This window comes from Podarcis tiliguerta (genome assembly GCF_965153285.1).
Source record: "Podarcis tiliguerta genome assembly, chromosome: 10".
Classification (NCBI taxonomy): domain Eukaryota; kingdom Metazoa; phylum Chordata; class Lepidosauria; order Squamata; family Lacertidae; genus Podarcis; species Podarcis tiliguerta.
The window spans coordinates 51,631,666-51,656,305 of record NC_139543.1 but is presented as its reverse complement, the minus strand read 5'-3'; the positions used below and the strand labels follow the sequence as shown (position 1 = coordinate 51,656,305).

Below are 24,640 nucleotides of genomic sequence, written 5' to 3'. Positions count from 1 at the left end.
TCATGCAAAACACATCCTCAACCACTAATCTGCAGCCCTTACCTGCCTTTCTTCCAACTGTGACTGACACACAGAGCACGTTCTATGTGCATGTTCTCACCCTCCCTGTTCAGTAAGATCATTTCTATTCCACAATGTTTGTACTGCCAACAAGAGAAATTAATCTACTGCAGTTTTTCTTTGCTATCCTTCCACCCCAATGCTTAAGTATAGTTAAAAAGGTAAAGGACCTCTGACAGGTAAGTCCAGTAGCGAATGACTCTGGGGTTGCGGCGCTCATCTCGCTTTACTGGCAGAGGGAGCCGATGTTTGTCCGCAGACAGTTTCTCTGGGTCATGTGGCCAGCATGACTAAGCCGTTTCTGGCGAAACCAGAGCAGCGCATGGAAGCACACTAACCGTAAGGTTAGTGACTGTCTTATTTTACTAGCCCAATCAGATTAATATTATCAGGGGCTCAGCTGACCTGATAAAGGGTTTCCTAATTTGTTTTTTAGTATTGACCCCTATCAGTAGGCACTGTGACTCATTCCCTGAACAATTCCTAAAGGAAACAACATCGTATCGCTGCTGTACCTGCTAAAGGTAAAGGTAAAGGGACCCCTGACCATTAGGTCCAGTCATGACCAACTCTGGGGTTGCAGCACTCATCTCGCTTTATTGACCGAGGGAGCCAGCGTACAGCTTCCGGGTCATGTGGCCAGCATGACTAAGCCGCTTCTGGAAAACCAGAGCAGTGCACGGAAACGCTGTACCTACTAGCAATGACTTTATGGGCCATTTTGCACCTTTTGCAAAGGTAAATCCAGATTTGCCACAGAACATGTACTGTATGTTCTATAAGGAGTTGCAGCCAATCACAGCTCCCCATCTTCCTGTCCTTATGTTCACTGAATCCACACTTTATATTTTCAAGTGTAAATCTGAAATGTTTTCTGTGTAGGTTAAAAAAAAAAAAAGACCATGTGAAACAACCCCAAAGTCAAACAACTGCCAGGCAAGTTTATACCTCAGACAGCAGTTTATCCAGTTGTAGTTCTGGCAATAAATTAAGTAAATGTTAGTGCAGCTCCTGGGTTATTTCATGAATAACAAAGTCCTAAGACTTAATTTGAGGTTCCTGTGAATTACTAACTATCCAGAGAAGTAGTGCATAATACCTTTGGAGTTGCAATTGAGTTAAATTACATATGGCAAGAGAAGATATCAACAGTAAATGTGTGGTCTTGTTGCTTCTTCTTTTCTAACAGAAAAGTGAAATAGAAAGGGAATCTGTCTGACCGGCCCAGGAATAAATTATGATACAGGGTTATTATCATGCACTGTCACACACAAATACTGTAACCTATTCCCTCCTCCCATTTGACATTATCCTTTGTTCCAGTATCATAATCTGTTGCTACGGAAACAACTGTGATGTCAGGCAGCGAGGATTACGGATGCCTTGAACAGATAGGAAAGGTAAATTGGGGAGGTGGTGGACTATACCTACAAAAAGCTGTCAGAGCATAGTACTTTCAGAAACCCCAAGTGTTAGAGAGGGAAACAAAGCAAAGGCTTTGCATAACCAAGAGTAGAACTCTGTACAGAAAAGCACTTTTGTGCCATGAACTTTAATTGTGTTTCAAACATTCGCCTCGGTCAGAAGTGCTTTGCAATTTCCCAGAAACCAGTTATTTCCTTAGCCTTATTACTCCCGTGTGCACAAATGTTTTGTGCACCTTTCTGTTCCATGACTAAGTACTGCGTCACATTTGTATGGGAACTCTTTTCACCCACCAGCACTTAGGAGAGACAAAGCACATATGGTAAATTCAGACCCGGTACAGTATCTGTTTCTGCCAAAGAGAGGTTTGGGAGCTTCTGCAGCAAAGTAACACTACTGGAGCGGATTCAGAATCATGAAAACTTTTCTTCCTTCCTTCCCTATGTGATTCATGGCTCTGCTGACAGGTGTGTTTTCGGACCTCATGTAACGGGAGAAAAATCCATATAGGACTTATCCACACTTACCTTTCACCTCGCTCTTTCCAGGAAGGGGGTCTACATTTTATGTATGAGTGTGGTTGTTGTTATTATTTTGCCCTGAGCTTTGCCTCTGCAAAAATACACTCTTTAAAGCTGAATGAAGCAAATAAAATTTTGGGTTTTCCACTGATTGACGTTTGCTCTGATTAAGATTTAAAGAGCAGGTTTTCGCGGGAAAAGCTCAGAAGCAAAAAATGAAATAAAATACGGGCATTCAGACACAGAGCTTTATATTGCGGGCTGTGCCTGGAAAGAGCGGGAAAAAGGGAAGTTTGGCTAAGCCCTCAGTCTCAAATTAGTCTTGCCAGCATGGAAGTTTGTATGGATGCAATGAAATCCACGATAGGAATTCAATTTTTGGTTTTACTTAAAATATTTCTATCCATCATACAAGATGGTCCCAAAGTGGGTTACAATTGCAACCAAAAATTCATAACCAGCAATAAAACACAGCACATAAACAAAGCATATATAGCAAAAAAAAAGAAGCCGCTCTAGTGCAAAACAATTGAAGCACCACACAAATATTCCTCCTTGTGCTCATCTTAGCCTTTAGTAAAATATATTTTTCTATATTTTCTATATTTTTCAGGAGGGTGGGAAGAGGTTGTTATATTCTTTAATGTGTGTTTAAGCTGACTGCAATCTTACACACAAACCATCCCCATTTAACTAAATGGGGCTTACTTCTGAGGAGGCATGCATAGAGGTGCACTTATGGTAAGTATATTATAAATAGATACCACTGTTCTAAAAAATCTATCCTTTAGCTGCCTTTTCACCTGCTAGGAGAACTTCCCATACCAGATTTCCAAATACCACAATTTAATTATCGGTGCTTCTACCCGATTTCATTTTAACCAGTGGTTGAGAGGAGTTGCAAGTTGTTGTGTGAGAAGAGACAGGGTGAAACTGGATGCAAACTTCTTTTAAAATAGAAAGAAATACATGCCTTTGCGTCAGATACTAACTTATGTGACTATGGAGAAGGACAGACTAGACAGGCTGACACTCAAAGTAGGAACCATAAACTTCAGAAAACTGGCTGCGGGAAATTTCCACAGCCAATTACTCTTTTCAGAGTATCTCTCCCATAGGGCTAATAAGAATTGATTCCCAGTTGGCATGTCTTAATATGGAGACATAACGTATGGAGCAATTCATAGGACAAAGGTTTCATAGGACAGATTCAGTTCAAGGAAACATCTTCCCTATATTCTGAAGCCTGCCCTATGCTTGTTTACTCAAAAGTAATTCCCTGTGAGTTAAATGGGGATTATTCCCAAATAAGTGTGTATTGTACTAAGGCCTTTACTGTTACGCAGAGTGACTGCCTGCCTGTTTACTCAGAATAAGTCACACTGTGTTCGGTGGAGCTCAGGTAAGTATGGACAGCTTTGTTGAGTTTTACAGTGCAGAGTCAGAAAGAGCTTCGTCTCTCCATTCCGTCTCCTTTCCTCATTAACCGTTCTTTAAATGTGTTCAGTTTCTTAACCTTTCCGTGTGTTCTTTCCTCTCACTAAATTACAGCATCAGGCTCCTAATTATAGTTCTAAATCTTTTAAATGAGAATCTTCTGTATGTAAATTTCATGAGTAATACCTAGAAGGGATTCACCTGTTGTCTGGGTAGCAACTACATTACATGTTTTGGTGTTAGAGTTGAGTGAACTGAGAGCCAGTGTAGTGTAGTGGTTAAGAGCAATAGACTCGTAATCTGGGGAACCGGGTTCGCTTCCCCGCTCCTCCACCTGCAGCTGCTGGGTGACCTTGGGCTAGTCACACTTCTCTGAAGTCTCTCAGCCCCACTCACCTCACAGAGTGTTGTGGGGGAGGAAGGGAAAAGGAGATTGTTAGCCACTTTGGGACTCCTTCAGGTGGTGATAAAGCGGGATATCAAATCCAAACTCTTCTTCTATTATTCTATTTCTAGGAACACGGGAAACTGACTTATACTGAATTAGACCATTGGTCCATCTAGCTCAGTAGTGTCTCTATGGATGGAGATCTCTCACAGCCCTATCTGCACATTCTGGGGATTGGACTTGGGGCGTTGTGCGTGCAAAGCAGATGCTCTACCCCTGAGCTACAGCCCTTCCTTTGGAGCCGAAAGTGGCTTCCTACTGCCGTCTATCATGTTTTGCAATGCAGGGACTTCCTGGCAGACAACAGAAACATTTCCTCATGTTTTCTCTATCTGAAGTTTATGAATGTGGCAAGCCAGAAGGTCAATGCAACAGCAGCAGCAGCACCATCACCCGAGTTTTTGGTACAGTGCTTATTTAAACTATGACACTGCAAATCTAGTTAAAAATCAGTTACCTCTCTTTGCTATTGCACATTCTAGTATCCAGCTGGCTCTCTGTCCCATACCCCATGTCTAGGTAAGGCAGGAATAAAGGCAGAAGCAGGAATAAGGTTGCATCTGTACAATATAATGGCTAGCTGTAAACCTGGTCTCTTACTATGATGTTCCTGTTTGGTGGGTCTGGTCTTCATCTTTTCTAGCCTCTATTAATGCTGACCTTGCTTAACTTTGTTAAGTGCACATCTTCAACTGATAAGAGTCCACATTTGGATGATCCTATCTTGGCTTAATAGCCTGTTGGCCACACACGGAGTCCCTTTGTTTCCCTGTTTGTATGCCTGTGCAAGTGAACAAACTGAGGAGCCTTTCATAAACTATAGTTATCCATTTTGTCCAAACCAGGTAACTATGGCTTCAGATGAAGCCAGGATTTTAAGCCATGGTTTTAAGTTGGCTTCATATCCTGGTTTGTTTCAAAGCCATAAACCATAGTTTCCCAGTTCAGAAAAATATGGGAAACTATAATAAGTGGAAGACTTATTGGTTTGCTTGCTGGTTTGTGTAAAGGGGTTGTGTGCGTGCCTAAAAGGTTCTTTTTTTGTCTTGGTTTATTATGTCCAAAATACATCTGAATGCAGACAGTGATTTAACTAGGACCTCATATTAGCGTACAGCCAAAGTTAGGAACTTGAATCTACTTTCCAGATCTAAGTCTGGCTTCTTACACACTGGCTATCTTTCCTGAAAGTGACCTTCATTTTGACCTTATGTAAATATTTGACTAGGGAGCCCATACTTCCAACCTGGGCCTTGGCAGGTTCAGAGACTGTGCCTCACACAAGCCTACAATACTCAGTAGTCAAACCATGTATTGGAAGTGGGGCATTCCTATCTCTCATCTCGCCAATGTCAGGCACTTTGCACAATTTACAGAAATTACAGGTATTAATTCCACAAGCCGCCCACACACAAAAGCCTACTGACTACTGTTGCTAAAAATATGCTGCAAATCGCAATAAAAGTTGTCAAGGAGAAGCAGTAAGCAAAGGAGGGAGAGAGAGATGCCAAAACTAAAACGTAATATAATAATCTGTCTCTAATACAAAGATTAAAGCACACAGACATCCCCTGACACACCCACAGGGCCCAGAAGGCTGCTGAATCCAAGCTGTGGTTGGTTGAATGGATTACCAAAGAACAGCTGAAACTCACCCCAAGACAAAAGGCAACCAGAAACTTGTAATGCAACTCAAGTCCTTCTGAAACCTCTTTATACAATGAATGAGACTTAAGCAGAACACAACTCTTTGCTCTTAGGTGGCCATAAAGTTGTATTCATAGATTTTCTTCACCAAACTTCCGTCTGGATTCAAAAGAGTTTACCTGTCTGGAATACCTCCAGACTCACAGTAATGTTAGTGGAACAAGTTTTATGTGCCAGAATCCCAAAATAAGTGAAAAAGCTGCAACTTCTGCTGAACACACCTGAATACTATAGCAATGAAAGTGTTTCTCATCCCAATATGGGTGTGTGAGAAAGAAAACAGGGAAGCATAATGCATTGTGATTGACAAGCAATCTTGACTTAAAATACATTTTGGAAGCTATTAGGTTGATGCAAATATTCCACTTACCCAGGGTTAGTACTAATCCTGGTTTGTTGCCCTAACCCTGGTTCAGTGAAACCATCATTTAGATTGCTGAAACAGGCCCTTACCCTCCTTCCCAGTTTTGTGTGTGTGTGTGTCAGAAGACCCCAGAAGAGGACAAAGCTTTGTAAGTTATTATGGCCACAGGGGGCCTATGTAAATACAGAAAAACAAAGCAAGCAAACCTATATTGAAATGTGCAAAACTAGAGCGCTTCCTTCCTGTTCTTGAGAGCAAAATTCCTCACTTCCATAAAACAAGTCCCTCTTCCCGTTCCTTGTAGCAACATTTTCCTATACTAATGGAAACTTCCTCTATATATGAACGCAAGGTACAGAACTAGTAAGTGAAGCATATTGCAAGAGGCCCTCCCTTCTCAGGTTATGTGCAAAGGGTCACTTTGTCCTACTTGATGTAAATCAAAATGGTTTTACTGAAAACTGGCCTATTGATTTTGAAAGGGCCATTGTGATCATCTAGTATAAGCCTATTGGATTTTGCCCCACACTTGCTGCATCATGCCAATATATTTTCAGCTCTTGATTAAGAATAAGGCAGCTAAAAATCCAAAGCATGCACCATTAGCTTCAGTTTGGCTTTCCGGTTTATTTTTTGCTGCATCTGTTTTATACCCTTCCATTTATCTTCTTGTGGAAAAAAGAGCATTTATCAGAAATGCCCGATTATCTGAATCCATTGCATATCCACCATGCAGCCCTGTAACAACATCCTGCTCTGTAAAGAGAGCTCCTGTTTACCTAAACATCAGGCTCATGGCTGCTTTATATGGGCTCCAGGCAACCATTTGGTAGGCAGGCAGATGAGAAATTTAACAAACAGACAAATATACAGAGCATATTTCAAATGTGCAAAGGGCTTCACATACATATGCAATGTTGCTCCTATTCTCAGTATAACCACTGAAGAGACCTGATTAACCAGGTCCACTGATTTCAATGGCCCTATGAACCATACACTCCTGCCAACCTAGCAGTTCGAAAGCATGTCAAAGTGCAAGTAGATAAATAGGCACCGCTCTGGCGGCAAGGTAAATGGTGTTTCTGTGCGCTGCTCTGGTTCACCAGAAGCGGCTTAGTCATGCTGGCCACATGAGAAGCTGTACGCCGGCTCCCTCGGCCAATAAAGCGAGATGAGCACCGCAACCCCAGAGTCGGCCACGACTGGACCTAATGGTCAGGGGCCCCTTTACCATTACCTATGAACCATACACCGTGGTTGGACACAGTTTACAGCTTTTACAGCAGCTCTTTAATGAAAGGCAGCATTATTATCCCCACACATTGTTGAAGCTTATGAGGATTTTTTATTTATTTATTTATTCTGTTATCATTTATTCTGTTATCACCAGGTTGGGCATCGCTTTCCTTTTCGGTGAAGACAGAGGCAAAGTAGGTGTTGAGTAGTTTCGCTTTTCCTCTGTCACCCAATAGTATTTCTCTGTTTTTCCCACACAGAGGACCTACCACGTGCTTGTTCTTCCTCTTACTTCGGACATAGCTGAAGAAACATTTTTTTTTAAAATTAATTTTAACCTCTCTTGCAAACCTGAACTTTTTCTGAGCTTTAGCCAGCCTGATTTTCCTTCTGCAACTGTTGGCTACTGCAAGGTGTGTACGCAAAGAAATTCAGCGCGGGGATCAATAACAAATCCCATTACAATAACAATTGATTTAAGCTTTCATTATTGCAAACGCAGTAACAACTGCAACATACAATTTCCATAAACTAAGAAAAAAAATCTAAACTATAAGATTATAACTGCATAATCTAATAATACTGAATTATTCGATTATAAAATCAGGCCACACATCAGCTTGAACACATTTTGGCAGCAAGTCTTCCTTAGCAGCTGAAATGTACAAAGTTCAATTATGGAGCAAACTTAGGAATCCTCCTTTGTTTCCAAAAGCTGCAGTATAGATCTTCCTCTCTTAAAACAGCCTCATTTCCCTCATTCATTCATATTTCCACAGTTCAAATGTAGAGCCACCTATATCCATAGACAGTTGCCAATTCCTGTCTAAAACTGGAGAAAAATGAAATTGGGTTCAATTGCACCAAAGTGACTTCATCTCACCCAGATGGCTGCAAGGCTAAGCTTTTATCAAGACTGGCTGGCCACCTAAACAGCCGTTTCTCGCTTTGCACAGGAGACTTTAGCAGTAGAGCACTCCCTTTGCATGATAAAGGACGCAAGTTCAATCACAGGAATCTCCAGCAAGGGTTGGGTTGGGCAAACACTGACTCTGAGGAGTTGCTACCAGCTCCTGAAAATGAGACAGCACTGAGCAGGATGGACCAACTGTGTGACTCAGGATATTGTACTAGTTTCCTCTGTTTAGGTGCTGTGCAAGAGCTCTGTCAGAGACCTTGGAGAGCTGCAGAGTCAAGTCTGCATTCCCCAACCTGCTTGCTCTCCAGATGTTCCCATCAGCACCAGCCAGCATAGCCAAAGGACAGAGATGATGGGAAGCAAGTATCTGGGATTTCAAGGCCTTTCTCGCACAGTCAGTTTAGAAAATTTAGAACAAGAGAACCTTAACAAATTAAAGAGGGAGATTAAGGAAAAGCTGAAGGGGTATAAGAAAATTAAGCTTTCGTGGTTTGGAAGAATACAGTGGTACCTCGGGTTAAGTACTTAATTCGTTCTAGAGGTCCGTACTTCAACCTGAAACTGTTCTTAACCTGAAGCACCACTTTAGCTAATGGGGCCTCCCGCTGCCGCCACGGCGCCGCCGCCACACGATTTTTGTTCTCATCCTGAAGCAAAGTTCTTAACCTGAGGTACTATTTATGGGTTAGCGGGGTCTGTAACCTGAAGCGTATGTAACCTGAAGCGTATGTAACCCAAGGTACCACTGTAGCGATAATTAAAATGAAATTTTTGTCTAGAATAATTTTCTTATTTAGAATGTTACCAATTAAGATAAACATAAGATAAAGGGTTGGCAAGGTATGATTTGTAATAGGAATAAGAAATATAGAATTAATAAAAGAAGATGGTATAAACCCCAGAAAACTGGTGGACTGGGTCTCCCCAACATAAAGTTATATTATATAGAAAATCAGTTAAGATATATCATAGACAGGATAACAGAAAGAGAGTTAGAATGGTTAGAGAGTGATACACAGGAAATGAAGGAGAAGTTAGTGAATATGTTTTTTTATCAAACCAAATAGGCAATGGTGGCAGAATATTGAAAATACCTTATTAAGAAACATCACTGAGATATGGGCGAAATATAAAGGAAAATTGATAGCAGTAAATTCCCCACTAACTCCGGTGGTGATGATAGAAGACTTCCCAGTAAATTTAAAAAAGGAAATTTAAAAAGAAGCAAAAGAGAAGAAAATAAATGAATGGGTGGAGAAAATGAGAAGCAAAGAACAAATTAGAAAAGCTCCAACAGGAAGTAAAATAACTTGGTTTAACTTTATACAGCTGGAACAATGGACAAAGAAGTGGTTAAGGGGAAACAAGAACTGCAAAGAATATACAAAATTTGAAAAAAGAAGATTATTAAAAGGGGAGATAAAGAAGACAAGATAGTTATAAAAGGGGAAACCAGTGAAATTTATAAAACAGTAGAAATAGAGGACCAACAAGATCAATTAAAAGAGCTGTGGGAAAAGAAGACAACAGGGCAAATAGTCAAAGCTGGGGGGAAATATGGGAGAAACACAATTTGAAAATGTTGTCTATAAGGATAAAAGAAAATTACTATAAGTTAGTATGGAGATGGTATTTAACACCAGTAAGATTAAATCAAATAAACAAGGAATATTCAGTGTAATGTTGGAGGGGAGGCCAGGAAACAGGTACTTATGTTCACATGTGGTGGGGGTGTAAATATGTACAATTTTTTTTGGCAAAGGGTGTTTAAGGAGATAACAGAAATCACTGGATTAAAGCTGACCAAAAGTCCAGAGGTAGCATTGTTATTGATTTACGATGGGGTGGAAGGTTCTGAGGCTATGAAGGACTTGCTCACAAACTTATTGATAGCTAAGACGTAGAAGGGGCAAGGTGAATATAAAATGGAAGAATGGTATAAAGAGGTGTGGGATATAGCCATTAATGATAAATCAACATGTGCTAATAAGGTAAGATGGGGACTATTCAGGAAAAATGATTTTGAGGAGATATGGAAGGTATTTTTATAATTTGTACTGTTAAAACGGAAAGGAGTTAAACCATCGCAAGAGATATTGAAATTTTGGGAGGTTGGGTAGTTTTAATGTAATGGTCTCAGGGGCAGGGGACATCTTTTCATTTTTATTTGTTTATTATTATTACTTTGTTTAAAAAAAAAATTGGCATAATGAGCCCATAAAATAACAGCGACTCAGCCCCTTTCGTGTGAAAACGGAAGATTGCTGGGAAAAGGTGGCTTCTCCCAGATTTCATCCACCTTTTATCAATAGCAGTGTCATTAACATGTCCAATTAACAGCATTGGCATCCTGCAGTGACGATACCAGCCTTCTAGGAGTTCTGCTATGTACAGAAGCTGAGAATAGCATTGATCCAACACATCAGTAACCTAGCAGCATCTGATTCTTGGAGGAGCTAGAACTGAAAAACTTTTGTTATTGAAAGTAAGCTGAGAAGCAATGAGTCTCACTGTAATTAGAACATCGTCTGTAATGAGAAAATACAGCTCTTCCTGCTCCAGTTCCAAAGGATGTGATGATCTGCAATACAGGGAGGGAGGAGGAGGAGGAGATGGTGGAAATAAATCCTTCACTGCGATCGAAGTCCAGTTGACCAGCCTCTTTAATGCAAGGCGGATTAAGATCCTTAATATTTTGCATTGATTTTAGCACTCTGGACAAAGATGATCCCCCAAGAGGTAGTAATGGCCAACAACTTCCATGGCTTTAAAAGAGGTTTAGACAAATTCATGCTAGATAAAGCTATCAGTGGCAACTAGCCATCTATGTTCTGCCTCCTCTGTTTGAGGCCAGTTCCTGGGAATCACATCTTGCACTCAGGTCCTGCTCTCAGGCTTGCCATAGACATCCAGTTGGCCAATGTGAGAACAGGATAAGGAGCTGGAAGCCCTTTGGCCTGAACCTTCAGGGCCATTGTGATTCCTAAAGGTATTAGTATGTGTACAGGTAGAATCTGGGAAATATTTCTACTGCTTCGTTCTCAGTGTAGAGAACAATGGGAACATGAACACGTTATCACATCAACCTGGGAAACTGGCATGTGTCATCCTAGGAGTCCTGCCTTTTCAAGTAAGCATGTTTCTTCACTGGTAGGCTATGGAAGTATCTGATCAGGCTTAAGCAAAGAGGGTTGTTTGGCAGAGCGTCAAGCACAGTGGTAACAGGAGTGAGCTGAAAATGCCCCGTTCGAAGCTCAATTCAACCATGAACACATTGGGCACCCTTAGGTCACAATCTGTCAGTCTCAGTCCTCACATCTCAAACATATGGATTATAATTCCAGCCTACCTTACAATGCTGCTGTAAGAATGGCCAAAGCACATAGTACATGCATTTTTAGCTAAACTGCAAAGTGAGAAGAAATGGTTCATTTACCAGCAGGTGATCACTGTTAAAAATATTGGAATGCTTCATAAGTATCCAAAGACTCCTATGTGCTCCTATGCTCAGGGAAACTAAGCACTGCAGTGCTGAGGGTTTTGTACTTCTTATACTGATTGTTGGGTACAATCTACCTGTAGGGTTTCTCTTCCAAGCCCTTTTCCTAATGTTAAGACTGTTTATATTGTGGCCCCAAACAGAAGGTTTGGTTTTGTTCTCAATGATCAGTATGATTTGGAGCAGTTCAGATGAAGACCTACTACTGCAAGCTGTAAAGGCAATAAGTGTCTATGCCAGGGATAGGGAACCTCTAGATTTTGTTGACTCCAAGCGGCCTCAGCCTCAGCCTCAGCCCGCAACAGCATTAGTCAAGGACGATGGGAACTGTATTTCAACAACATCCGGAGGGCCACAGGTTGCCTGTCTCAGGTTTACACTGTGATTCCCAAGGGCCTCTTCACACATGACATTTTTTAGTATAAACTGAAAGGCATATACTAAGAAAAAGTAATGTGTGAATGTGCCAAATGTAGTTTTTGGAAACAAATGTATTAAAAGAGGAAAACCATCAAGAATGTGGTTAGCTGTAGGTGTATATGTGGTAGCACACCCACGTTTGCTGCTACGTTAAGTTAACATGTGGAATATTCACAAATTAAGACTAAAAACCAAAGAGCAAGCCTGGGTCTAGTAGTTCCCATTAGTCATGTGATTTCCTGAAAAGAATATTCAGATGAGAGGCATATTCCTGAGCAGCATTTAAGAATCACACTGAAGGTTAAACTCTTGTTCATGGTGCAGAAAGCAGCCTTAATTTACATGCCTAATTTCTGGAGATTTTCCGCTCCTAAATTTAAATTGCAGCCCACTTTTGCTGAGGACATGGCCCTGGCTGATTCATCCCAGCGGACTTGTTTCTGTATGCTTTCTGTAGAAGAAATGAACTGATCCAGCATCAATTGTCAGTCTCTCTTTTTAGCAGTCCTAGCACAAGCACACCATCAGCATTGTGGAGGAAAGGCAAGCAGTTCCAGAATAGAGCAGCAAGGAAATGGCAGACCAGTACTTGGATAAAAGGGCCCACATCCAGTGACAAATATGTGCAGGGGCCTTGGCTCAGTGGTAAGCACATGATTTGCGTATGCAAAGTGACAGCTTCCATGGGATTAGTTAGCAGGTGATGGGAAGACCTCTGCCCAAGGCCCTGGGGAACCTGCTATCTGCTAGAGTTCTAAGGCTTCCAATGTCTCATGAATGAAACTCATTGAAATCAATGAAACAAGCTTGGCTAATCTTAATGAACTTGCCTTCCCTTCGATTTCATCATAACTCAAGAGTGACCAAGGGCTGGTTCATATATACATGGGCATCCGGGTTTTTCTCTCTGCACTTGTTGGGCCCAATTCACACATTCATGTACATCATCAAGTGATGGCTTGCATGTCAGAATGGACCATAGGAGAGACCGCTTCTGTATCTCCTTGCATCATCTAAAACACAGGCGCTTTTTCCTGGCATCACCTATGCACTTGTCCAGGGTAGGAAACGCAAGTGATCTGCGTGCGTCGAGGAACCAGACCTGAATGAGCGGCGGCAGGAGGTGTCAAGTGACTGTGCTGTTGTCGGAGGAGGAGATAAGGAATATTCTGTCTGTGGTGATGCCCAATTCACATATGCAAGAACCCACTGTCACGGCACATGTGATCCGGGCTCAACTTTCTCTGGATTGGGGTCAAAGTCAGGGCCCACCCAAGATATTTTGCAACCCAAGGAGAGGGATAACATGAAGTCCTCCTCAATTCCACCTACAGAAGCCACCTGGACTGGGCACTGACTCTTGCTTTCACATGGGATGATACCTTACGATACTTTAAGCTTAGAGGCCCTAGGGAAAGGGGTCCCTAACACCTCAACATTTTGCCGCCACATGCAGCTCACCAGCATCTGCTTTATATAAGGCAGCTGCCTCATGCTGTTCAATGGTAGGGCCGGCCGTGCCACATCCAGTGCATAATGCTGGAATTCTTGGTGTGAGAAGGGTAGGGAGAGACAGAAGGTTCTCTCTCTCTCTCTCTCTCTCTCTCTCTCTCTCACACACACACACACACACACACACACACACTCCCAAATTCAGCCAAATAATGTCCTTCCCTATAGCTTTCTCAAAATAATGGCTATGAAGCTGACAGAAAGGGGAAGGCGCTGTAATTCAAACCGAGAGCCACCACCAAGGGTATCCAAAAGCCAGTGTGGCATAAAAGTTAAGAGAGTCAGACTAGGACAGGGGAGACCTGGGTTCAAATCCCCTCTCAGCCATGAAGCTCACTGAGTGACCTTGGGCTACTTTCGGTCTCTCTCTCCTTCTATCGCAGCCTAACCTTACTTTGCAAAATGGGGAGAGGGAGATTAAAGTGTGTCAGTGTGAGCTATTGGGATAAGGGAGGAGTGAAAGCGAAATACGCAGTAATTTTAAAAACGCCGATCTAAAATAACCGGCTCCCATCCGTGCCCATTCAAAACAGCCTTGCAGTCTTTTCCATTCACGTGCAACTTTCTTTCCTAGAGTAGACCGCTGCCACCCGATAGTCCAGCAGAGGGCGCTTTAGGGAGGTATTTAAAGAGAAACCTTTCTCTCTTTTTTTTTTAACACGCCAGGCTGTTCTAGTTGCTGCAGACTATGCCCCCCCCCCGCGCGCCCCCCCCCCAATACAGTTTTTAATCATATAAATGCCACTCTCGACTGGCGGACTTTTCCAGCAACAGCAGCTCCCCCCCCCCCAGCCTCCCCTTTTATGGAGACAAACGAGCTGAATACTTTATTAATTTTTCTCTGCTTTCTTTTTCTTTCCCCCCAGTGGTTACCTTTTGACCTGAAAGGTTCGCCATCTGGAATTTGGGTGTGTGTGTGCAATCATACAGTTTTTTTTTGCTTTCCGCAGAAATCTATCCATGTGCGCATAAATATATATATATATCCCGCGAACGCAACAATAAATACATTAATTCATTAGCAGCAACCCAAAACGCACGGAGACGTCGCACTATTCCAGACTCCCACCCTTTTATTTTTTTTGCCACCTCGGATGCCATCAAGCCTTCAAGATCGGCAACTTTGCAACATCGAGGAAACCGGCTGTTAGGGGTGCGGAGGAAACCCGGCTCTCCCAACTTACGCTGGTTTCCCGTAAGTTTTATCGCCCTCTTTCCGCGTACGAATAATAATATAAATAAAAAGTACTGCTTCGCGCACTGAACAGAGAGAGACGGGGGAGACTCGCCGGGGTTTTGCAGCGAAACCCAGCTCTTTGCTAATGAACAGGATCGGGCGAGGCCATTATTGAATATAGATAATAGCGATATTAATATAAGGAAACTGGATCCCTTTTGGCCCCCCATTTATGTCACGCTTTTTAATCAATGCCAACCCCCAAGGCGAAGGGAAAGGGCTGAATTATAAAAGCGCAAGGTGGTTCAGATTAAGCCGGACTGATTTATTTATTACACTTTTTTTTGGGGGGGGGGCAAAATAAAAACCCAAACAGGGGAAAAACCCACCCACCCTTCCTCTGTTTCGATTCCAATGAAAGCGCCTGGCAAGCCAACTTCATACACTTCTCCGTAACCTCAGTCCCACCCATTCACCCCGGCTTGTTTTAGCTTGAAACTGAAAGAACTACCCAGCCGTCTTTGGGGAAGAAAATAGGTTGCTGTTGTTGTTGTTGTTTTAAAAAAAAGCCTCTCTCGACACACGGGCAAATCCACCGATACGTAATTTCGATAATATACCTGTCTGGATCCTTTTCCCGTTTCGTTCTGCTTTTGCAAAAACTATGCAAGCACGGTGCGTCCCTGGCAAAGCCTTGCACGACAGCAGAAAAGCACACACAGAAACCCATACACACCGCGGCACCTTTTGGGTATTATTATATTTTTATATATCTAAAAAGACTTCAAGATGAAGAGTTCGGAAATCAAAGTACCTTTCTGTTTGAGGGTGGGCACGCATTATAATATATATTATACTATATATATATATAAATTCTACACACCACCGGCGACTCCACGGCAAAGCCTTGTCAGTTGCATTGTTCCAAGCCGGCACTGAAATAAGACTTTTTTTGCAAAGCACGACCGGCTGGGGAAAGGGGGCATTTTGCATTTGCAGTCCCCTCGGCCATCGGAGGAAGAGAAATACCGAAGAGACCATCGCAAAAGGGGGCGGGGAGAAGGGACAGCGAGCAGCGCTTTAAAAACCCCAGGCAATTCGGTCTTAATAGTAATATGCGTACATACAGATAGAGATATGTATACAGTATATACTTCACGCGCACCACACAAAGGGGAGCTATGTGACATCTCTTTCCAGGCAATTGCACTCCTATATAATAATTATTGGTGCCAAATCGGTGGTCATCATTTTTTCTCTCTCTCCCCCCTTCTTTTAGCTTGATTTCCCCTTTTTCTTTTTTCTTTCAACAACCCCCACCCCCCCACCTAGGAGCCTGGGTCTGAGAGAGAGATGTCTAAGCAGGAAGAGGAATAAAAAGACCCCAGAAGTCTGCCCTTACCTTCGTACATCGGGGCCATCGGTGCAAGGATGTCTGTTATTCATGGCAACGAAAGATAAATGAAGCAGGATTTCAGCCCCCACCCCCCTTTAAACTCAATAGAAATCTGCCATCTTGAGCCTGTGTCTCTCCGAGCAGCCGAAGCGGCCAGCAGCCTCCCGCATATCTGCCGCTTCCAATCCGTCGAGGGGGGCGGAAGACCCACCGAGCCCCCCCATAAAAAAAACAACCAGGAAAACAGAAACGCCGCACCGGCAGCAAGCCGAAAACAGAAGATGGGGGGTTAGCTGGGGGGGTTGGAAGGGGAAGGGAAGGGAGAAATGGGGTGGGTGGGGGGCTCGATGCACAGTGAACAGGTCAAGGGGGGAGGGGGAGGGGGCGGCTGGAGGTTCCCCCCCCTGGACTTGGGGATTTTTTTTTTCAGGGGGGTGGGGAGGGGGGACTCGAGGGATCCCCCTAAGCTCTCAGCTCAACATGTCTGTCCGCCTGCCGGTGGTGGGGCGTGTGTGGGGAAGGGGGGGTTTCTGCAAAAGTTGCATTAGAGAGGAGAGGGAGAGGGAGACTGAGAGAGCCGGAGACAGAGAGGGAGGGAGGGAGGGAGGGAGGGAAGGGGGAGGAGAGGCGAGCGAGCAACAGCACAGGGAGTTTGCACAATAATCAAGTGCCGATGGCACGGATCGCAGTTTCCCAGAAGGAGGGAGAGAGAGAGAGAGAGAGAGAGAGAGAGAGAGAGAGGCGGGGGGGGGGGGAGAAGGGGAAAAAAAACACCCTCTGCTGAGATTATGTGGGATCTTGTTTAACAACACATTTCAATCAGGAGGAGGAGGAGTGGCGAGGGGGGAGCGGGAGGGAGAGAGAGGAAAAGAGAATACAGTGCAAGTTGGAGAAGCGGGCTCTTGCCTCGCCTTAAGTTCAGGATGCCTGGCAGAGATGCAAAGGCAGGTGTGGCGTTTTCCAGTCGGAAGGCAAGCTGCCCGGGGCAGAGACCCCCTTGTGCGCATTTTGCAAAGCGCCAGGCACACCGTAGAATTTCAACGTGGTTCTCATGGGTTGTGGATCTGGCAGCAGCAGCAGCATTTATTTATTCATTTGAAATATTTATATGGCGCCTGGCCGCCTCTTGTGTTTCAGGGCGGTTTACAAGGCGTGGAGACAATACAGTGGGTTGCTGTGTTGTTGTTATTTTGCAACACAGGGTGATTGTGTTCGCCCATGCCTCTTTCGTTTTCAAATAAGTGTCTTTTTGCATTTTACAGCCTTGCTTTACTGACAAAACGAGTTAGGTTGTTGTTTCTTTGCTATTTCAAAAATGTGGTTTGCTGTAAACAATATCTTTAAGGGATGCATTTTTGAGATAAACATACACTGTTGCTTCCGTGGCTCTTTTTCCTTCCCCCTTTGAAAGGAGCCGCATCAAAAGAGTGTTTATGTATTGAGAATGACAGGCAGGGAGCCCCCTCCTGTGTTCGTTTTAAGTGATCCATCCTTTTCGCTCCGTTTCTGCCCTGGCACTGCCAACTCTCTTCTTGTAAGTTGTCTTCAGGACATTCTCCTGGGGCTGTTGGCAAAAGGCCTTCTGTTCCTCTTGCTCTCTGAAGAACTTTGATATTATAGAGGGCTCCCAAGTACAGTGCAACTACTTTTTTCACACAAACTGGCCCCAGATTGACCTCAGGCAGGGCTTTGTTGGGTGATCTTACAAGCATAAAATCACTCTATCAAATCAGACCCTATTTGCATAGCAATATGCCACTGACTGACATATATATATATATATATATATATTCATTGTCTACCCTTTAAAGTGAGTAAATCAAAGAAGCTAGCTATTAACTCCACCTGACACATACTGCTCCTGCTCCTGCTGTTGTTGTTATGAAATACAATTAAATAAGATTTAATCAGTTAATCATATGAATTTTGGTCAATTTATCCGTCAATTAAATTTGGGTAAAAACAATATTTCAGAAGCAAGAAGCATGCTTTCTTAGTGTTTAGAAGATGCATGCTTTTCCTATTGTTGTGGGAGAACTGAGTATTCATCTAAGATGGTAACTGCCGCCTGAGAGGGTTTTTTTATAAGCATGTGCATTAAAACTAAAATAAAAAATCTACTGCCTGATTAATTGGAGGCAACATTTTGAGGGAAAGGTGTTTTTAAATTTATTTTGCCCATTGCATGTGAATCCAGCACTGCTCCAGGACCATGCAGTACAGTGGTACCTCGGGTTAAGTACTTAATTCGTTCCGGAGGTCGGTTCTTAACCTGAAACTGTCCTCAACCTGAAGAACGACTTTAGCCAATGGGGCCTCCTGCTTCCGCCGCGCCGCCAGAGCACAATTTCTGTTCTCATCCTGAAGCAAAGTTCTTAACCCGAGGTACTATTTCTGGGTTAGTGGAGTCTGTAACCTGAAGCATATGTAACCTGAAGCGTATGGATGAAGGTAGGGATGCTGTATTTCAAAAAAAGTGAAAATCGGGACACCAAAGTTGTGTTTTGGGGCCCAAAGTTGTTGAGCTATTGCCAAATCTAAAGAAAAAGAAGTTTTGGAGCTATTTTTAAAGGAATTCGCCAAAATCTACACTTCCAACATGGTTTACCATACGTCCGGACTATGGGAAATTCTGGACATATGGCAGTCCTAGATGATGGGTGCTATATAAATTTAATTAATAATAATAATAAAATTCTCCTCATCATTGACATCACAAGAGCCACTCAGAAGATGTCCATGATACCAAATAAACATTTGGGATGACTATCCAAACTGCATTGGACCTAACCTGCTGTGGAAATAAATCGCATTTCCCCCAAAACAGTATTGCTGTAAGAGAGTTGAGGAAATCCAGCATCCCTGAATAGGGAAGCACTTTCTGGAGGAAACATGTTCTGCAGTGCAGGTATGTTGCTGATCGTCATCTGAAGCAGGGGCCCATTAACACTGCATTTTCTCAGGCCTCTGGAACATGGTATCTGCCGTGCCCCTTCTCTTCAAAGGAACTGCAGAAGGTCTGGCTGCTGCTCTGTTCAGCTGGCTGAATTCAACCCGCCTAATACAAGACGATAAAAGGGGAGCTGGAACCCTGAGGCCGTTATAGCCTTTTTCTTAACAATTTATTAATTGACAACCTACCTGCTCCGTCCCTCAAGAGGCACTTGGAGTGATGTGCAACAGTATTTTTAAAGCAGCCAAAATGCAATATAAAAACAACAACAAAGAAAGCAATTATAAAACATATTGAAATATTGGCTAAGGGCAGTGGGGGAGAGGAATTATTGTTTCATGCACGAGTCCTAAATGGAAGCTGCATGTCTCTCTGATCACCGTGACCTGCACTATGACTACATACTGAGATCATGATGATTTCCTGACTTCCACTTCCAAGCATTTTATTAATCCCATAACTCTCTGCTTCGCTAATAACGGGCAGTCAATTGTTCACCCAGGTAGCCAATATTTTATATTTAGCTCTTACTTCAGACACCTCCTGGTTCTTACAACCTATCTAGAGCAACATCAATTAATTTTTTCATATAAAAAAATTATATACCGTCCTTCGTCAAAAGACCACAGGGCGGTTTACAACACTGAACATAATACACCTATGTATCAGTGATCTGTATAACATGAAAAATTAAAAGCAGTTGTATAAAAACAATTTATAATAATAAGCAATACAGGGTGATAGATAACACATAGCAGTGCATAATACATGAACATAATCAATGCTAAGCAGCAGTGATACAGCATCTGAAATCATGGAGAGGTGCTGCCAGTCAGTGTAGACAGCACTGAGTGAGATGGACCAGTAGTCTTAAGGCAGCTTCCTGTGTTCCTGAATAATACATATTTAACATCTGGAAAAATAAGGGAGAAGCTATCCATACTGTCACAATGAGAATTAATGTGTCCTGGAATGTCGTTGGGAACAGTAAGAACCAAACGAAAGCTCTCTTCGGTTTGCTATTTCTGTGGCGTGATATCAGCGAGCGTCTCCTTATTACTATTGTAGTACTAGTCCTGGTACAGCCCATAAGGGTTTTAAGTCAATGAAAAGGTGACACTAAAAATAATCACTTCACCAAGCCGTATAGTAGAAGGGGGATGGAACTGGGAGAACAGCCCTGTAAGGTTTTTTTTTTCCCAGATCGGGATGGTATCATCTGCCAAAATACCAGGATAATTGACCAACTCTCCTTTTTCTGACCAATGAATAAAGTTATAACAAGGCTTTCAAGTTTCACCATTGTCTGTGGCACATAAGCCAGAGGATATGGAAGGTTATTGAGCAGAGTCTGGATACCGCTCTCCTTTTCTTTGATGGGGTCTCAGCTTCATGCTAGCAGCTTAAATTGTGACATTTCTTGCAATATCGTTTGCATTTCCAAAAAGAATCCAGGTCTCACTAGCCAAAGTTCAGTACAGTCGTACCTTGGATTCCAAATGTCCTGGAAATTGGACGTTTTGGATCCCTAACGCCACAAACCCGGAAGTGATTGTTCCAGTTTGCGAATGTTCTTTTGGAACCCAAACGTCTGACGGGGCTTCCCATTGGCTGCAGGAACTTTCTGCAGCCAACCAGTAGCCGCAATTTGGTTTTCGAACATTTTGGAAGTCTAACAGAATTCCGGAACGGATTCTGTTCGACTTCCAAGGTACCACTGTATACATTACTAACAACTTCACCACCCCTTGCCAGTGAATTGTAATAAATGCTATACTATATTATGCTCTGCAGCTCTTTTGGGAGTATGCATGTGTGTGCTGTGCGTGTTTACAGTGAGGGGGGAAGTATTTGATCCCCTGCTAAATTTGCCCGTTTTCCCTCTGACAAAGAAATGACCAGTCCATAATTTTAATTGTAGGTTTATTGTGGCTGTGAGAGACAGAATAACAACAGGAAACCCCCCAGAAACCCAGAAGACAAAAGTCAGAGATTGATGTGCATATACAATGGTACCTCGGGTTAAGTATTTAATTCGTTCCGGAGGTCCGTTCTTAACCTGAAGCTGTTCTTAACCTGAAGCACCACTTTAGCTAATGGGGCCTCCTACTGCCACCGCACCGCCGGAGCACAATTTCTGTCCTCATCCTGAAGCAAAGTTTTTAACCCGAGGTACTATTTCTGGGTTAGCAGAGTCTGTAACATGAAGCGTCTGTAACCTGAAGCATATGTAACTCAAGGTAGCACTGTATAGCGTATATTGCTGTTATTATTTCTGGGAAGCCTGCTTGGGCCAGGATTCCTCATCCTGTGTGGTTAGCTGGTTAAAGATTCATCTGCACATCTGCTGCCTTATAATGAGTCATGCCATTGGCCCATCTAGCTCAGTATTGCCTACACTGACTGGCAGCATTCCTCCAGAGTTTCAGGCAGGACCTTCTGCATGCAAAGCAGATGTTCTAACACTGAGCTGCAGTCCTTCCTCCGTGTGTGATGTGTGCACTTCACATGCTCGACCGAAAAAGAGAAGAGATAGGTGTGCCTCTAGTTCCGTACTTGATGTGCTTGCGGGAAACGCCAGTGCTTAATGCCAGTCTTTTCCAGCAGCAACTGCAGCTTGTGGAGATGCCCTCAGGTAGGCACAGGAAAGAAAGAGAACAAAGGAAATGCAGCAAGGAAATAAAGAAAAAGGAACACATTATTAAGGAATTAACTGGGGCAGGAGGGTGTCATTGTGGATGCAGCGTAAGATGGAACAATTTGTCCACTGCTTCATTAAGATGAGCATAAAGTGGCCATTGTGTAAACACACACACACATACACACACACACACTTTAAATCCCAAGCAATAAAAACCTCTAAAACCTGTTTGCAAACACATGAGATTTTTCCTATTAAATATACACAATCTTTTTATTTAAATAATCCCTGCAGTTAAGAGTCTGGATCATTTAATGAAATTGGAGTTATTACACAAGTGTCAAGGGAGCCTATTTTATTTGCATCAGAGAGTCTCATATTTTTAAACAATGATTCATCTGCCATTTCAGTTTCTGTCTTCATAACGCAATCGGCACACAAAATAGTTACTGTTGTACTGAATGCATTGATTGTGATTTTCCCAGGCAGAGAGGGACGACTGCTGTGCATTTGGCTTGCAAATGCCAGCATAGCCAGCTGTTGTGGACTGATAGCCAGCACAAACCCTCTACAAATGGGATAAATAAATAGCAAGGAACAAGGGGACTGGTTACTGCAGCCTAAATGCCTTCCATGGAGTACAGAAACAGCCCAGGGTATCCACCCGAGTTCAGATATGGATTTGGGAGGAAGGAAGGAGACGAACTGGTTGGCAGAACTGGTTGGGTTTATCCATCCCAACCAGATCAGTTCGGCTGTGTTGGAAACGCAATAGCAAGGACCATTCAGTTAATATCCTAATGGTTAATGTTGTTAATGGTTAGTCAGCCAACCAAGGATGGCGTCACTTGGTCAGACTGACATGAACCTTGCTGAGGTAACACAAGTTCTGGTTGGCTTTGTGTTTCTGAGGGAGTCTTTCCCTGTGAGTAGTTGTTGAACATCTAACTCTGCTCTGAACAAGGCCTATTAAGTAAGAGAAAAACTCTCTTTTTATTTCTCCTCATATCATGTACTGTTTCTGTTCAGTTTATCAAGTTAAGTATTATCAGTTTCTTTTCTCTCTGGACTCCATCTGCATTATTCAAGTCACTCTGCTAACAAGCTGATCCCTCTCACCAGGAGGAAAAAAATGGGACCGCCATTGCTTAGGCATCCACAGGGCAGGGAAATGGAGAAATGAAGTATAATTCCCAGATTCCTAGCTCCATTTTAAAATACAAAGAGAAAGTTTTTTTCTAGTATTTGTAGAAGAACCCAGTACACGAGGCAAAAAAAGAAAAAAGTGCAGGCACTATTATCCTTTGCTTTGTAAGAAGCTAGCCTTCTCCCACCCGTCAGTGTTTTTAGCCAATGAGTGGAGCCATGGCAGTGATTGGCGTTTAAGAAAGCAGATCTAGTAGTCAATAAGGTACAGAAAGCTAGGGTGAAACACCCATGATCTAGCTTAAGGGTTTGTTTTTAAGCTTTTTCTGCCAGACTTTTCTGGTGGAGAAGTGATCGCTGCCTCACAGGAAACAGTTCAGATATCAAGGTGTTCTCTGATGCTAGTTAAGAATGCTTGTTTATTTTTTGGAAGTATTTACATAGCTCTGGGAAAATTCCTGCTGCTGCCCACACACCATAGGTCTTCCTGCACTTTTGAAGGTGATTTTCTGTAATACTCAAATATTCTCTTTTTTTTCTTTTAAAGAAAAACACTTAGCTTAGTGGAAAAGCTTTAACATATGTGTCTGATGAGCAGTATGGAAATTGTGATAGTGGTCTACTAGAATACACAATCCTTATAGACAGCCACAACCGGAATATTGTATCATCCACCCCTCCTCTTTCCTGATATCACTACAGCATTGCTTGGTCCTGCTCTCTGTCCATTTTATTTATTTTTCTATTTAACCCTGCCTATCCGACTGGGTTGCCCCAGCCACTCTGGGCAGCTTCCAGCATAATATAAAAACACAACTGAACTTCAAGCATTAAAAACTTTTGTGTGCTTATATAAATCCTATAAGCTCTCCAGGTAAACAAGCATGGAAACTGCAAAGCTGCATATATCTGAAGACACAAGAATATTGACCATTTTCTCCCCCGAGCTTCGACATCTGCAGCTGACAATATGCATTAAAAATGATAGAACTGTGACATAACATATTATAATCCAGATGACATAAGTGGTTATAGGTACCAGGTATGGGCGATTCTTCTTGAGTGTATTGTATTGAGTGTGACATATTATATTTCTATTTAAATTACAGTAATTATTTAAAAATTTGCATCTATACATAGCAACTTGCATATGAACATTTTATGCAAATGTGTATTCTCTGTTGTCTTCTTGGTGATGCATTTCCGATTTTTAGGTGATGCAAGTAAGTGCATCTACTTGCATCTAATCTACTTTCCCCCTTCATGGTAATGCTTCACAGCTGTAGATTTAACACTACCACTAGTGTCCCATGAGCCCAAGAATATTCCTGCGGGTTTATTTTTTCTGCTTGATTTAATGCTGTACTTTGCCAGCAAATGGGAACTCCGAAGTGATCTTATCCTGCTAAATTGGCATAATTTGTGGATAGGATTGTTCTATTAGGACAAACTTTTATATACACTTACTAGGGAATAAGCCCTATAGAACTCAGTGGGACAAAATAAACAAGCACAGTATTATGGACTGTTGTTCCTTAACAACAGCAACTACTACTAATTATAATAATAATAATAAGGAGGAGGTCTTTCAGAGAAGGCTAAAGTAATTTGTCTGTCCCTTAATTTAGCAGTTACTTCATTTAACAGTATTGAGGTTTTGAGTTCTTCACACACATGCACTTTCTAGTACAAGCAAACTTTGAAATGTGAAAAAAAAGAAAGCTTATCAGATTATGGAATTCAAACTGTGGTCAAATCATTCAAACATTAAGGGCCAAA

The 24,640-nt window shown here is 42.5% G+C and overlaps 1 protein-coding gene and 1 long non-coding RNA gene across 7 annotated transcripts in view; one reads left to right on the top strand and one right to left on the bottom strand.

The window, feature by feature from the left end:
- Positions 1 to 16,920, bottom strand: part of HIPK2 (homeodomain interacting protein kinase 2) — a 160,348-nt gene extending 143,428 nt beyond the window's left edge. The window contains exon 1 of one of the 6 annotated variants that reach the window (XM_083401341.1): positions 16,128 to 16,920. In XM_083401341.1, coding sequence (XP_083257467.1) covers positions 16,128 to 16,146 — 19 coding nt within the window. In that variant the 5' untranslated portion in view covers positions 16,147 to 16,920. Of the gene's footprint in view, positions 1 to 15,608; positions 15,778 to 16,127 lie in introns of those variants that run through there. The other 5 variants (XM_083401345.1, XM_083401344.1, XM_083401340.1 and 2 more) reach the window with 5 other exon arrangements.
- On the top strand, positions 1,415 to 16,197 carry LOC310658990. Its single transcript, XR_014502572.1, has 3 exons — positions 1,415 to 1,460; positions 12,526 to 12,681; positions 16,058 to 16,197. It is a non-coding gene; the product is annotated as an uncharacterized lncRNA (long non-coding RNA).
- Positions 16,921 to 24,640: the final 7,720 nt, after the last annotated feature.